Here is a 15,575-nt window from a genome sequence, read left to right as displayed (position 1 = left end):
CATGGTTGAGCAGCATCACTAGAGTTGAGATCATTACACATAAGAGAAGCATTTGCTCTCTGTTTTCCTTTATCCCTCTGCAAGAATCCTGACTCAGTGCAGTTGCTAATGAAATGGTGCTTTGGGGACCTATGAAGAAGGCAGTCTGCAGGAATTGTTAATTATTTCTAAAAATAACTCCCAGAGACAGGCAAATGGTAACGACTAGGTTCTGGCACTTTATGGTTATAGCAACCACTTTTCTGTATTTTGATTCCCTACCCTCTTGCTAATTATCTCTGTGTGGACATTATGATGATGTGTCACTGAAAGTATTAAAAATTTAATTAATTGCTTTACCATTATATCTTGTAGAAAATATGATAGTGGTAATCTTATATTCTTATTTTGGTTTGCACAAAGCTAACTAAACACAAAGGAACTGAAAAAAATCATCAGAATACAAATTACATACAACAAAGCGAAGCTACTGATTACTAATTTTAGTGTATTTTCTGTGGCAACAGTGGCTAAGTCCAAAGAATGTAAAGTGAAACATTTGTCGTGCCCCAATCTTTGAATATTTCCACTAGAAGGTTTTAAGCTTGGTCATAGAGATGTAGCTGCGATAACAATTTTAAAAGATTAATTTTTGTGTGTGTGTGTGTGCATGTTTGTAACCACAGAGGCCAGAAGAGTGTGTTGGAACACCTAGAGTTAGAGTTATAAACAGTGTGAGCGGCACAGCCTGTGTGCTGGGATACAAACTCAGGTCCTCTGAAAGAGCAGCAATTGCTCTTGTCGCCTGAGCCTTTCTCTAGCCTCTAAATCACAGATTAAAATAAAAATCAGATGAATCAAATATTTAATTATAACACACACAAGTTGAACACATCGAATATGTCAGTGTTGATATCTTATTACTGTTTGATGCGGTATTTTGTTAGTTTTCTATGATAATCATTGCTCATGCTGGCCTATGATGATGTTCTTATTGTATTGCAATCAATTCTTTAAATGGAACTGAGATCATACCAAATAAAATGACTAGAGTTTATCATTTAATCAGACTGGGACATGAATGTGAATGTGTGTGTGTGTGTGTGTGTGTGTGTGTGTGTGTGTGTGTGTGTGTGTGTGTGTGTGTTTTGAGACATGGTCTCTCTATGTTGCCTTGGCTGTACTGTAACTCACACACTAGACTAGACTGGCCTCAAACTCATAGAGATCCACCTGCCTTTGCCTCCCAAGTTCTGGGATTAAAGGTGTGCGTCACCACATCTGCTGTTACAGGAATGGGAGTGTATTTTTAAAATTTCACTTAAATTGTCTTTTGATATTAAAAAGTGATTGAGTCTAAGACAGAGTCAACAAAGAATATATTTTACAAGTTTTATTTCCGTCTTCTCTGACATGTCATTACTTACTTCAGATAAGGCCAGAAGTGCCTGTTCCTGATGAGTTGGATGAAGAGGAAGCTGTGGACCTTTCCATTCCTGGCCCTTGCTATCTGAGACTGTTGACAATCACTGCTCCTTCGGTTTTACCAGGTGACTCCTGTTTGGCAACCATAGGGTTAGCATTTGTTAGTGATTTTTGCCTGTTTGATCAATTGTGGGGGCTCCTTGTTTGGTGTGCACTTGCTGTAGTTTACTCTCACATAGATACTTTCTAGCTGAAATCCTAAGTATCATTGTGTTCTGTAGGGACCGTCTTAGGTAATATGGTGTTTTAACCATTAGATGACAGTAACATTAAGCTGGAAAATGAGTTTAAATGATTGTTTTCAGTGTAGCTAGAATTCATTTCACAAGCTAAGTTTATTGTGCCAGACAAACTTGCACTGGGACTCCAGGTCACCGCTTTAATTAATGTCCTTTTGTTATAAGCTAAGTGAGAAGGATGGCCATTGGACTTTTGAGAGATTTACTAGTAGTTTTACTGTTATGAATTTATTCCTTTTTTAATTTATTTACTATTTTATATGTTTGGGTGTTTTGGTTGCATGTATGTTTATGTACCATGTGCATGCTGGGTACCTGAGGAAGTGTTAAAGACTATTGTCAGTTGCCACATGGGTGCGGGGACTAGAATTCAGGTCCTCTGCAAGATCAACAAGGATTCTTAACTGCTGAGGCATTTCTCTACGCCAATTTATTCCTTCTGTACAGAACACTAATCACGTCATTAATATTTGAGAGCTCTAAATTAATGCTTTTAACAAATGGATCAAGGTGGGTGCATTGATGTGCACAGGTGGGAGCTCCTGATGAGGCAGAAGCTGGAGGATCCTGGGCTGGAAGCCGGGGTTATACTTCTGCCAGGCATGGTGAATTTGAGGCTCACCTGGTCTATGCAGTGAGGTCCAGGCCGTCCATGGCTACATAATGAGACCGTGTCTTATTTTTACTTTTATTTATTTTTGTTTTAAGGATCAAATTATTTGGTCATCCAGCTTTGATATAAAGTTTATTGGACCGTTAGCCTTTAAAAGGCATGCTGTGCATGTGTGTGGTGCTCACATATGTAGCACTTTCACTGCCCCTATTTTAGTCTTACATAAGAAACAGTAAGTAACTATAGTTTGAAATGTGAATTATGGACTGTGATTCAAATTTATATTATTTAAAAATTTATCTTCTGATTATTAAAAAACACTTAAAAATTCTGTAGATGATCCATTGTGATTTGAAGCTTCTCAGTGTTAACCAACATTTGCTTTTTGTTCAAATTCTACCTTGAATATATGTGTGTATGTGTGTGTGTGTAGTGTAATAAAATAAATGTCATTATGTCCTCTCAACTTAGTTATTGTAATTTGATTGTAGTAATCTGTAATGTTATCTTTTTTTCTTGATTTCATGACACACAGAGGTTCCCTGAAAATTTAGCCAAATTTATTGTTTACTTATAGAGAAAACTTCTGTCCATCCCTGCCTTCTTTCATTAGGGCAAACTGAATCGTGGAGCTGAGGCAAAGATATGTTTTCATTTCTTCTCTTCTTTACAACAAGCCTCGAGGCTTGTTCTCTGTTACTTTCTTCTCCACACTTCCTACCTCATAGCTCCCCAGGAGCCTTGAGTCTCTCTGGGGTTAACAGCCAGCAGGAATAAGAAACAGCCTTTTTATACAACATTCCTCCAGTGTCCTTAGACAGCCACCTCCAATAGTTTATTTGGACTGTTAAAGTGACTTTGTGCCCTTTGCTGATTCCTGCTGTGATCCGCGGAGGGGCATGAGTGCCTGGGAAGGTGGAAAATGTTGCCACTGAGCAGCTCTTTTGAGCACTGGTACCTCCGTGCTGGTATCCATCCGTACTTGATGGTTATAGTACTCTACCAACTCTGGTTGTTTGAGGAAATCGCTAATTGGAGTCAAGTTGATTGTGGAGGTACTAACTATGTCTGGCAAACCATCACGATAGACTACATTTTACATTCTTCTGTGCTCACTTTCTCTGATTAATGGAGCACTGACAGACGAGGACATAGGCTGCAGCCATAGGAGCAGAGACTAGAAGCATACCCAGTGGATGCTGCCTGATCCTCACTGGTTAGTGATTACTTCTCCTCCTCCTCCTCCTCCTCCTCCTCCTCCTCCTCCTCCTCCTCCTCCTCTTCCTCCCTCCTCCTTCCTCCTTCTCCTCCTCCCCTCCTCCTTCCCCTCCCTCCTCCTTCCCCTCCCTCCCCCTCCCTCCTCCTCCTCCTCTGCCTTCTTCCTCCTCCTCCTTCTCTTCCTCTTCTTTTTTTTTTTTTTTTTTTTTTTTTTTTTTTTTTTTTTTTTGGTTTTTCGAGACAGGGTTTCTCTGTGTAGCTTTGTGCCTTTCCTGGAACTCGCTTTGTAGACCAGGCTGGCTTCGAACTCACAGAGATTCGCCTGGCTCTGCCTCCCAAGTGCTGGGATTAAAGGCGTGCGCCACCACCGCCTGGCCCTCTTCCTCTTCTTAACAAACAATGTTTTAAAAAACTTTCACCTGTATGGGTGCTTTGCCCACATGTGTGTAAGTGCACTATGTGTGTGCCTGGTGCCCATGGAGGACTGAAGAGGGTGTCAGATCTTCTGGAACTGGAGTTAAATACAGTTGTGAGCTGCCCTGTGAATCCTGGGAATTGAACTCTGGTCTTGTGCAAGAGCAGTATCCATTCTTAACTACCAAGCCATCATCCTTCCAGACCCTAATATTGAGCTTGTTAAAGTCCTAGCTTAAAATTATTTGTACTGTAATCCTAATTGGATTTTGCCAGATGCTCTGAGTTTGTGGACCTTAGGAATTAGATATTTTTTCATTCAGCATAGTATATTTAAGATCCTTAACCTAGCTCCTTATGTTAATTTTTCTCAGTTGTTGGATGCTTTTTCGTTAGATATAACTACAGTGTCAACATGCTCCCCTTGTTGTCCTATAGATTTTCCTCTTCTTTTCAAATCCTCACTGGTTATATGCAATGAAGAGGCCAAGGCAAAGGCCGTGGAGAGCAGGAAGAATGCCGGCTGCTGGCTCCGTTGCTTGGGGGAGGATGGTGTTCTCTGTAGTGGCTGCGTTGAGGTGCCTGCATCTTTCCCTCACCTCCCTTCTCCAGGATAGAGCTGAGAGGTTTTCATTGACCACAGAGCTTGACAAGTAGACAGCTTTCCGTGGCTGGAGCAGCGTGCTTGCCAGCGTGTCCTTCTCTTCTGACGTGTGTACTCGTCCCCTTTGTCAGAACACAGTTCTTCCTGAAGGAGCACGAAATTACCCTCTTACCAGAGTGCTCCTAGCTTCCCAGTCACATGACTCACTCACACTCATTTTGAAAAGTCTGTCCTCAGACTGAGCTTAGAGCAGGCATACCTTTACCAGTGTTCAGGAACTGGAGTACATAGCCTGTGATTACATGTCATTCACTTGTTTAGATGTTATATTCATCAAGGTCATGACAGGAAAAGGAGTTCATGCTCTGTGGAATAATTGAAGAAAGTTGAATAAAGTGGTTCTTTAAAAGCATGTTTTCGAAGTTAATGGAGATTCATTAGACATGATGGGTGAATCATCCAAGGATAGAAGGTCCTCTGGCCTGTGTAGGGGGGAGAGAGACATTCGTGTCACCAACAGAGCTGCCTAAGGGGAGACAGCCCTCTCAACAAGGCTGCAGGCAGCCTGTAGTAACCTGTTGGACAGTGTCTAAGGAATCGGTTCCTTGACTTCACTGTGTTTTCACCCTTTGATCTCCTGCCAGTGCCTTTCACTGGTTGAAACCCTGAGCAGCCTGCTGCTGCATTTCTTAAAGTTTACTTTGGGAGGCTACAGAGCGGTGTTGAGAAGGGTGGAGGGCAAGTGTGGAGGAGTCAATGGAAACTGTCTCCAACAGATGTTCTCAGTACTGTGCGTGCGTGCGTGCGTGTGCGTGTGCGTGTGCGTGTGTGTGTGTGTGTGTGTGTGTGTGTGTGTGTGTGTGTGCGTGTGCATATGTATAGACCAGAGATTGGCTTTGGGTGTCTTCTTCAGTTGCTCTTCCTCCTTATTTTTTGAGTCAGAGTCTTTTGCCTGTACCTGGGCATTGCCACTGGGGAGACTGTCTGGCTAGCAGGTTGCAGGATTCCTCTTGTCTTTGACTCCCCAGGCTGGGATGGCATGTGTGCACTGCCTCACTTGGCTTTTTTATACAGGTTCTGGGGATCAAACTCAGGTCCGCATGCTCTGCCACATGCTTTATTGACTGAGCGACCTCCCCAGTCCCTCTCTTTGCTCTGTATGAATAAGTTTGGTTGCATCCAGGAGCTTATATAGAAAGATAGAAGGACACTGAGTAGATGTGCTAGTGCATATTTGCTGCTTCAAATCAGGGTCATTTAAAGATCTTGAGGTAGAAACATTCCTAATAAAATTCGGATGTGGCTGGGTGGACCCCTGCCTTTCTGTTCCTGTTGGAGGAACATGCAGTAGTGTCCCGTGTCGTGTCCCCTCCTCCCCCCTCCCCCGCCCAGTGATTTGTCTAGCTTTAATGCTTTGTTTTTGTTTCTGTATTGGGCAGCCTCTAGTGGCCCTTATGGAAATGACACCTAAATATGAACCCATTAATCTTAGCAGTTATTTTGTTTGACATCTTGCTATCTTCTGATCTTACATTATCATGTTGTTTAGTAGTACATACAGTGTCAAATAGCAAAGATCACAGGCTTTATTAGGAGTGTAGACAAGGTAGTAAGGAATGAAGTTTTCAGATTTTAATACTTGTACTAACATTGCTACAGAATGGTGCTTGGTTCTAAAAGATCTCTCTGAAAACATCCAGAGGACAAGCAGGACTCATTCCATGAACATCTGGTAATAGTATGCTCCAGGTAGACAGCCAGCTAGTCTCGTGTCCCTGTGCAACACATAAGCCTGTATTTTTGAAGAAGAGAAAGGTTATTTGGAAAGATCTTTAACTTAGCAAGAAGGGAACGTGGCAGAAATGAGGTCAGGGAAGAGTGCTGACGATTCCTGGTTTGTGCTCAGAGGCTATGCAGTGAAAACTATTGGATGGTGTTAGGAAAGGACCGCCTCAGCTTCTGGCTGGAGGATGCTGCAGGAATGATCTGGAGGAAGAAGAAACTAAAGATGTAGCTTTTACATTAGCATATTTGAGAAAGGACAAAGATAATAAGCAGGCAAGATTTCATAGGAATGGTTGTCAAAGAATTGGACTCTGAAGGTGGAGCCACAAGAACTTGCCAACGGATTATATGTAAGAAGTGAAGAAGTAAGAGTAAATTCTAACTTCTGATACCTGAACAGTGTGGTGCTTTGTTCTAATCTGGGGAAATTTAAGAAAGAGATGATGATCAGTAGTTTACTTTTCATTCTGCAAATTTCAACCTGAAATATAGCTAGGTGTCTGTGTACCAGTTAAGAATGAATGTTCTGCTTTTGGAATGCCACATTTTTTTGGGTTTTGAACTCTTTTTATTCTCTTTCAGCCTTGGAAGAATTCTTTACATCCCTTGTGAAACAAGAGATGGTGAATATGCCCCGGGGAATATATCATTCTGCATTGAAAGGAGGCATCCGATCAGACCAAGGGAAAACGGTAGCAGGAATCCCCAGTTTTATATTGAAGATGTATGAAACAAACAAGCAACCAGGGTTGAAACCTGGCCTAGCAGGTAAGAATTCTGCATGGTGGTGAAGTTCAGGTTTATAGCTTCACGTCCCAACTCTTACTTTCATGAAGAATTGTAATAGGTTAGATGGTAGGATATTGTTGTTGCTGCTGCTGACATGTACACACAGCTGAAAAACTTACCACAAACCTAACTTGAAAAGGAATCCCAAAACTCTAGAAGCAAATACTACAGTCTTTTTTTTTTTTTTGCTTTAGCAAAAAAAAAAAAAGATAGCTTCCAGTTCCAGAACAGGGAGAATATTTTAGACTTTTTCAACTCCTGGAACATATTCAATATTCTGGCTATGGACTTGATTGGGAGATGGCTCAGGCAGAGGTCAGGTCTGTTGGAGGAAAGAGCAGCAACCAATGGCCAACAAATGTATAGAAACAATTTTAATATCCTTAGCCATCAAGGAAATGCAAATCAGACTCCATTGAGATTCCAGCTCAGCCCAGCCAGAATAGCCATTATCAAGAAAACAAACAAGAAATGCAGATAATGACACAGAGAACAAGCCATGCTCATACACGATTGTTGGAACTGTAAATTAGTTTAGCCCCTATGGAAGTCAGTATAGATGTTCCCCAGAAGATGAAAACCAGAACTGCTATATGATCCCCCAATACCACTTGTTGGTTTTACCCAAAGTAATCAAAGTTAGCATATAACATAATATACTTGCACTTTTGTGTTTATTATGGCACTGCTCAAAAATCAGCCTGTGTCCATCACTAGAGGAATTACTCAACTAAAAAAAACCCTGTACTTTACATATATATGGATTTTTATGTTACCATAAAGAGGAGCAAAATCATGTCATTTGCAGGAATACTGTATGTCATCATCTAAGTGTGTGACATAAGTCAGATTCAGAAGGATATACTGCATATTTGCAATCTAGATTTTTAAAATAGGACATGAAAGTAGGGGAGACTATTTGGGTAGAGGAAGGATACTAAGAGGAGGTAGGAGCTAAGAGGTGATACAGGCATAAATATGATCAAAACACATGATATACATGCACAGAAATGACACAATGGAGCCAATTATTTTATACAGTGAATACACCAATAAAGATACTTTAAAAATTAATTGGAACTACACCATAGTGAGGACAAACCATATAACAGCTTATAGAATGTAGTTACAATCTTTTTCTGTTGACTGATTGATTGATTTTGTGTTTGTGCATGAGTATGAGCAGGTGGTATATGTGTGTGGAGATGCAGTGTTGTGGGAATGCTTGGACTTTGTGTGTGTGTGTGTGTGTGTGCGTGTGTGTGTGTGTGTGTGTGTGCGTGTGTGTGTGTGTGTGTTTGTGTGTATTTGGAGGTCAGAGGAGAACATAGCATGTCTTTATATATCACTTTCCACCTTATTCCTTTGAGACAGAGTATCTCACTGAACCTAGACCTATGCTAGTAGTTAGCAAGCCCCCAGGATCCTCATGTTTCCATCCCCACAGGATTAGAGTTAAAGGTGTACCTGTGACAGTGATTGACTATGTATATGTGTGTGCGTGTAGGTGTGTGTCTGCTTGCATGTTTTAATTTGCTTTCTATTGCTGTGACAAAACACCATGACCAAAATCAAACTTTGGGGAGGGAAGGTTTATTTCACCTTACAGTTTACAGTCCATCACTAAGAGAAGTCAGGGCAGGAACTCAAGACAGGAGCTAGGAGGCAGGAACTGAAGCAGAGACCACTGAGGAGTGCTGCTTACTGATTAGCTCCCCATGTCTTGCACAGTCTGCTTTCTTATAAGACCCAAGACCACCAGCCCAGGGGTGGCACTGCCCAGGGTGGACTGGGTCCTCCCACATCAATCACTAATATTAAGAAAATGCCCCACAGGCGTTGCTACTGGCCAATCTGGTGGAGGCAGTTTCTCAATCGAGGTTTCTCTTCCCAGGTAATTCTAGGCAAACACCTAGCTAGAATAGAAATATATACTTTCAATTTATATATTAGAAACAAGGAAGGGAAACTAAACTTCTGTTTAAAAGAGCTGGGGAAAGAATAGCAAATCAAGTAAAGATCATAAAAATATGTGACCAAAGACAAAAAGATACTCTTCAAGTGAAGGTTTAACAAAATCAATAAATATGGAAGGCTGAGAATGCCTATATGAGTAACAGCAAAGGAAATGCTGTTTCAGATCCTACACCATTCAGAAGGATAAATGCTACTAAGAACTTTTAGTCAATATTCTTCAAAATTTAAGTGAGATACAGAAGTTCCTTAAAATATGAAACTGATAAGAGAGAGAGATTATATGAACAATTTAATATTGACTGGAGAAATTCATTCTCTAACCTAATAATCTTCCTACAAAGAAAGCTTAGGTACTGGCGGCTTCTTGATGAATTCTTCTAAAGTTTGTCAAGAAAAAGGGAAATGGTACTAAATTTATACAGACGGTGGCAAGAACACAGAGAAAACGGATGCTTCTTCGTGGGAAGCAGCATAATATTAATACCAGAACTTGATCATGACTTTACAAAACAGGAACCTTATGCACCACCCTTTTCCAGTGAGCACAGTTGGAAAGATAGGGTAGGAAGGAGGTTTATTGAAGCAATATATGTAAAGGGTAAGAGGGGTTAATTTCATGTTTCAAAGCTAGGATAATTGTTTTAATTTACAAAGGTAGATCAATCTTTAAGTAGATTCAAATGTGCAGAAAAAAATGTGAAAAGTTTAGCACATGTTCATGATGCCAAAAAGACTCATATTAAAAATTATGTATAGATGGAACCTTGTTTTGTTCTGATAAGAGATACCCACAACATGTGCTTGTAGTTAATCCTGAAATATTGAAACTTTGCTGTCTAATAGTGGAAAAGTATATAAATGCTATTATCACCACTCCTACTTAATATTGTACTAGAGGACATAGCTGGTGCAGTCAGCCAAGGAAAAGAAAGAAAAGTTACATGGTTAAAGAAATAAAACATTCATTACTTACAGATGACATGGTTGTGTTCATAGGCAATCCAAAATAATCGATGGATAATTATTAGGACTAATAGTTGAACTCCATTCATCAGTTACTCTGTGTGTATGTACACACACACACACACACACACACAGATATATGTGTATATATATATATATACACACACTCAAAACTGAGTATATAAAATCAATTGTATATTTCATATACTATAATGAATGGAAAATGGAATTTAAAACTATAATAGCATCATAAATATTGAAAATCTAAAACAAATCTGTAGCCTGTATGTTCATAACTACAAAATAATATTGAAAAAAACCATAAATGTAGTGATATGTGATATTTATGGGCTAGAAGGCTGCATATTGTAAAATCTAAGTTCTTTTCAATTTAATATATAGGCTTAAGTAAATCATAATCAATACCCTGGTAAGTTTTTGACAGTCTTTTTCCAAAAATTGTGTGGAAATACAAAAACCCAAGAATAACCAAGGCAGTCTTGAAGAATAGCAACAACAATGTAGGAAGACATACATTACCAGGTGTCAAGACCAGTTATAAACCCACAAAAATTGGTGATGGGGTGTTAGTGCAATGATAGACAGGCTGACCAAAAGAATACATTGTGAAATATGCACATATAACCAATTTGTCACTAGATTTATAGCAGTGGTGTGGAGAAAAGCCATGATTTCTGTAATGAAAAGCTCTGCTGTTTATTTTTACTTTGTGCGCACCGCGCGCAGCGCGTGTGTGTGTGTGTGTGTGTGTGTGTGTGTGTGTTCCATGTATCCATGTGTGTCAGGGGTGCACATGTATGTCCTTGCATGTGAAGGGAAGTGTTTCCTTCAGTCCTCCACCTTATCTGAGTGAGGGCCTCTCATGCACCCGGTTGGCTCAGTGAGCTCGAGGGATCCACCTGTCTCTGGTGTACCCAGTACGTGGGTTTCATATAAACATGCCACCCCTCCTCTGCTCTTATGCCAGTACTGGGCACTGAGCTCATGTCCTCACGTCTGTGTGGCAAGCACACAGTGCTGACTACGCTTCCCAGATCTAAAAGCTCTAGCTTAAAAGAATGACAAATACATTAAGGACATTTATATGATGTTACATATCTGATAAAGGACACATGGAGAATGTGTCAAGAACTTTTACAAAGTAATAAAAATTATTTAATAGCAAAACTAGAAGTCATTTGAGTCGACACTTCAAAAGAGGGTATTCCACCATCACATATTTTCAGCGTTAACCGTTGCTTCCTGTAGTATGAAGTTTTTTCCGATGAATGATGGGGCTCAGCATTAATTAATAAATATAACATGAGTACTTAAAAGGCAATTTGACAACATGACCATTTAGCAAAACATAGTAGTAGGTTCCTCCCTTGGACCTGTGACTTCCCCAGCCATGCTCTTGATTAGATTGTTGACAGTTAAGGGTGTGGGGGAGAGGTATCATTTTCTTCAGCAGTGTAGCCACTGATGAGTTGCCCTTGCTCCAGGAATAATCTCCTACCCACGTTTTGGCAAGAAACTATAATTAAACTCATTGGACCACACGCTAAAGGGAGATAGGGAAGTAGGAGGGACTTGTTGGGAAGGAGGATTCCAGCAGGAGACAGGGATGAGAGGGGGACCTAGGTGGAAATGACTAAAATTCATTATATAAATGTGTGACACAGTCGAACAGGGTTTAAAGAAATATTCACATGTGCAATAAACATATGAGAAGATAATGAATTTTAATATAAAAAACCTGGGTTAAAGCTGTATTAAGATCACATTTCATACCATTGGAATGGATAAAAGATGGAAAATACAAAGTACAGTTGGTTGTATATTCCCCCCAGGTTTTATATCTGAGGAGTCAACCTACTGCATATCAAAAATATTTGTAAGAAAGTTTATAGTTGTACTGAACACATGCAGACCTTTTCTTATTATTAGTCCTCCAACAATCCAACACAGCAACTGTTTTATGCTTCATCTGATGCCTGCATTGTATTTGTTATAAACAATATAGGGGTTCATAAGAAATGTAGGAGGAAGTGAATAGGTTATATGCAAATACTATATATGAATATTCATGAATTTTGCTGACCACAGGAGTTCTTGGAACAGTTCCCATAGTTACCAAGGAATAACTGTTGGTGAGGTAACTAAGACAGCTATTGCTAATATAAGTTCCTATGATATTTTGAAAATTGATTCTGAACAAATTCCTACATTACTTGGGTTTTTATTTTTACAGAATTTAAGCCCAATAGATGCTACTGGAGACATAAGTTCATAACAGTACTGTTTGCCTAGTGTGTAACCCAGGAGCTATCTAAATGCTCATTTGCAGTAAAATTAGTACACAAATGTTGCATGTTCATGTGAAAGAACATGATGAGAGAATGAGTAGACAGCTGCCAATAAGGATAAGATGATTCTCAAAACAGTGAGGGTGAGTGAAAGAAGTCAGATACGAAAGCATCTTCATGGTCTAATTCATAAAAAACAAACAAACAAACAAACCATGATAGGCAAAGTGATTGTTTAGAAGTTGTGCTGCCAATGGAGCTTGAGGTGTGACAAGAAGGTGTATTTGAAGGCTTCTGAGATACACGTAATGATTAAAATGGCCCCCAAAGGGAGTGGCACTATTAGGAGGTGTGGTCTTGTTGGAGTAGGCGTGGTCTTGTTGGAGGAAGTGTGTATTGTTGGAGAAGGCAGGCTTTGAGGGCTCATATATACTCAAGCCTCACCCAGTGAGTTAGTCAACTTCCCAGTAGTCCTGCAAGATCTAGCACTCTTAGCTCCAGCACCATGTCTGCCATGTGCCCTGCTCCATGATGATAATAGACCGAACCTCTGAAACTATAAGTGAGCCACCCCAATTAAATGTTTTCCTTATAAGAGTTGCCATGGTCAGGGTGTCTCTTCACAGCAATAAAAACCCAAACTAAGATAATCTGGGTCCTGCTTAGATAGGTCTTCTTAGTGCAAAACAATTTACTCAGCTGTGTTTATAAAGTATGCACTTTTCTCCAACATATACTAAGAATAGATGTTGGAAATGTAATGGTGTCTATATTTTATGTCATTTTGGTCCTTGAATATGTATTTTCATTAGCTCAGAATTACTGAGTTTCCATTAGTTACCTGTGGTTGTCATAAGTTACCTCTCAGGTACTTTACTGGCTTCCTTGGGTTTTGATTGTTTTGGGGACCTAGCTAGTACTAGACATTCAGTTGAGAACTCAGTTAACCATAGTTACAAAGGCAGGGAAAAGAGGGGCAACCAAAAGCTGGCTGATGCAGGTGTGAGGTCAACTTGTTTATGTGTGGGACTTATGTTGTCAAGAGTTGACATAGATTAATATGCACACATACTTTTATTTAATGAAACTCATTGTAGGATAAATCTTAATAGTAGTACCACTGGTTTGCAAAAATGTGAAATGAATAAAAAAATTATAAATTTTCTTTCTTTTAAATGTTTATACTGATAAGTGTTAATTATAAGTGGACTTGTAAAAAAATTATATTTTAAATGTTAATTTTTGTATCCATCTGTTTTTCCCTTCTTTTGACACCAATGTTAAAAATAATAATTTGCTCAACAATTTGTGTTTTCATTTATAAGTTCTCTATCCAAATTGGCTCAGTGTGGACTATTGAGAATTTAATTCATAATTTTTTTGTCATTGGAAATGCTCATTCTGAATTTCTTTATTTTGAAAGGTGGCATGCTGTTTTGCTATGATGTTGCCATGTATCAGAGTAAAGATGGCAAGCCCCTGAATCGGCTGATGGCCAGTAGAGGGGCGAAGCTTCAAGCAGACATCACTGGCCCTTGTCCATGAAGTAGGTGTTGTTCCATACCCCATCAGCCTCTTTGTGTTTTTAGAGTTCCTCCATTCCCTTCATGTATATGGAATTGCATTTGTTTAGAAAGGTTTTTTTTTTTCTTTGCCACAGTTAGCACAGGTTGCTTTTAATGGCTTCCAAAATAACTGACCAAATGGATGCTAAGTCCAGTGTTTCTGCAAGAGACAGTTGAAACTTCCCCACCGCCCACCAGAATTATTAGGGGAGTAGTGTCTAAAGATTTTACTTGTTTCCTTATTTCACCTATGTTTAACTTCCATTGTTTAGATTGAATTTTAACTTATTTAAAGAAAAAGTACTGCCCATTTTTTTTTTTCTCTTAAAAATTGGTTGTGTGTGTGTGATAGCATACATGTGCATGCTATAATGCATGTGGGGGTCAGAGGACAACTTGTAGGAAGTGGTTTTCTCGGGATTGAACTCAGGCCATCAGACTCATAGGCAGGTGCTTTTACCTGGAGCATCCTTCTGACCCCCCTTTCCTTTAGGCTTTATTTATTTCTTTAGTGTGTATGTGCATGTTTATGGCACTTAGAAGTTAGAAGGCACCCTGTAGGAGCCAACTTTTCCCTTCTACCTTGTAGGCTCTGAGGATTGTCAGACTTGGCAGCAAGTACTTTTCTCCAAGGAGTCATCTTGCCAGCTCCTACAAAGTATTTGAAGTCCTTTTTGATGACAACATAATGAGTCTTTTTCTGTCCCAACAGTCAGCTCCCAAATGATGACATGGAGACTTCTTTTTAATTATGAAAGCTTGGCCTATAGCTTAGGCTTGTTCCCTAACTAGCTCTTATATCTTAAATTATCCCATTTATATTAATCTATGTTCTATCACCTGACATTACCACTCTTCCATCATATACCCTCCTATTTCCTCTATATGTCTCCTGGCATGATGACCTTTCTTCTTCCCAAAGTCCTCTCTGTCTCTGGAAGTCCCCGCCTAACCTCTTCCTATCTAGCTATTGGCCATTCAGCTTTTTATCAGAAGGTGCCTTGGCAAAGCCACATCTTCACAGTGTAAACAAGTATTCTGCAACATAACAGTGTCTCTCATTCAGTTTAAAGAGAGAAATGTCTGGGAGGAGTGATGTTTCTCTCAGGGAAAATGTTTAAACAAAGCAAAGGAAAACAGGTCATTTCTATATCTACTATTCCCAGGCATCTCCTTAGTTAGCATGGAAAAGAAAGAGATGTGCTACCTTTACCATTTTAAGCTCTACATGTAGGTATTTTCAGGACAAATCCAAGTTTAAACTCTTCATGAAAAGCAGATTTGAAAAGTTATCAGAACGACATTTTTAAAAAGGTGTAGGCTAGTAGAAGCTATCTGTTAAATTTAGCTAATGTATCAGAAGCTATGCGATATGCTCCACATATGAACAGAGAAAGTGTCTGGATTAAGATACTTGTAGCTTGTGTTAGAGATGGCCTAGAAAATCTCAGAGGGGTGAGAAAATGACAGTAATTATTTGGGAAATCATTTAGAGGGCCTTTTGGACAGAATTTTGTGAAATCCAGGTTGGGATTTTAGTTCAGATTCAGTTCCTATGGCCAGTATTAGCTGCTGGTATGAAGGACTGGAGTTTGGTTTTAAGCACCCACATTAGACAACTCACAACTGTCTATA

General features: G+C 39.6%; 1 protein-coding gene across 3 annotated transcripts in view; it reads left to right on the top strand.

Moving 5' to 3' along the window:
• The window catches only part of Focad (focadhesin), a 287,598-nt gene that overhangs the window by 161,159 nt on the left and 110,864 nt on the right, over positions 1–15,575 (top strand). For 2 of the 3 annotated variants that reach the window (XM_052717956.1, XM_052717955.1), the window contains 2 exons: positions 1,412–1,529; positions 6,920–7,105. In XM_052717956.1, the coding sequence (XP_052573916.1) occupies positions 1,412–1,529; positions 6,920–7,105 (304 nt within the window). Of the gene's footprint in view, positions 1–1,411; positions 1,530–6,919; positions 7,106–9,495; positions 9,509–15,575 lie in introns of all 3 variants that reach the window. The other variant, XM_052717954.1, reaches the window with a different exon arrangement.

The sequence above is a fragment of the Peromyscus californicus genome, unplaced genomic scaffold (genome assembly GCF_007827085.1).
Source record: "Peromyscus californicus insignis strain IS unplaced genomic scaffold, ASM782708v3 Scaffold_5__1_contigs__length_169319896, whole genome shotgun sequence".
In the NCBI taxonomy this organism is placed as follows: domain Eukaryota; kingdom Metazoa; phylum Chordata; class Mammalia; order Rodentia; family Cricetidae; genus Peromyscus; species Peromyscus californicus.
Note: the sequence above shows the minus strand (reverse complement) of the source record. Positions and strands in the feature narration are given on the sequence as shown.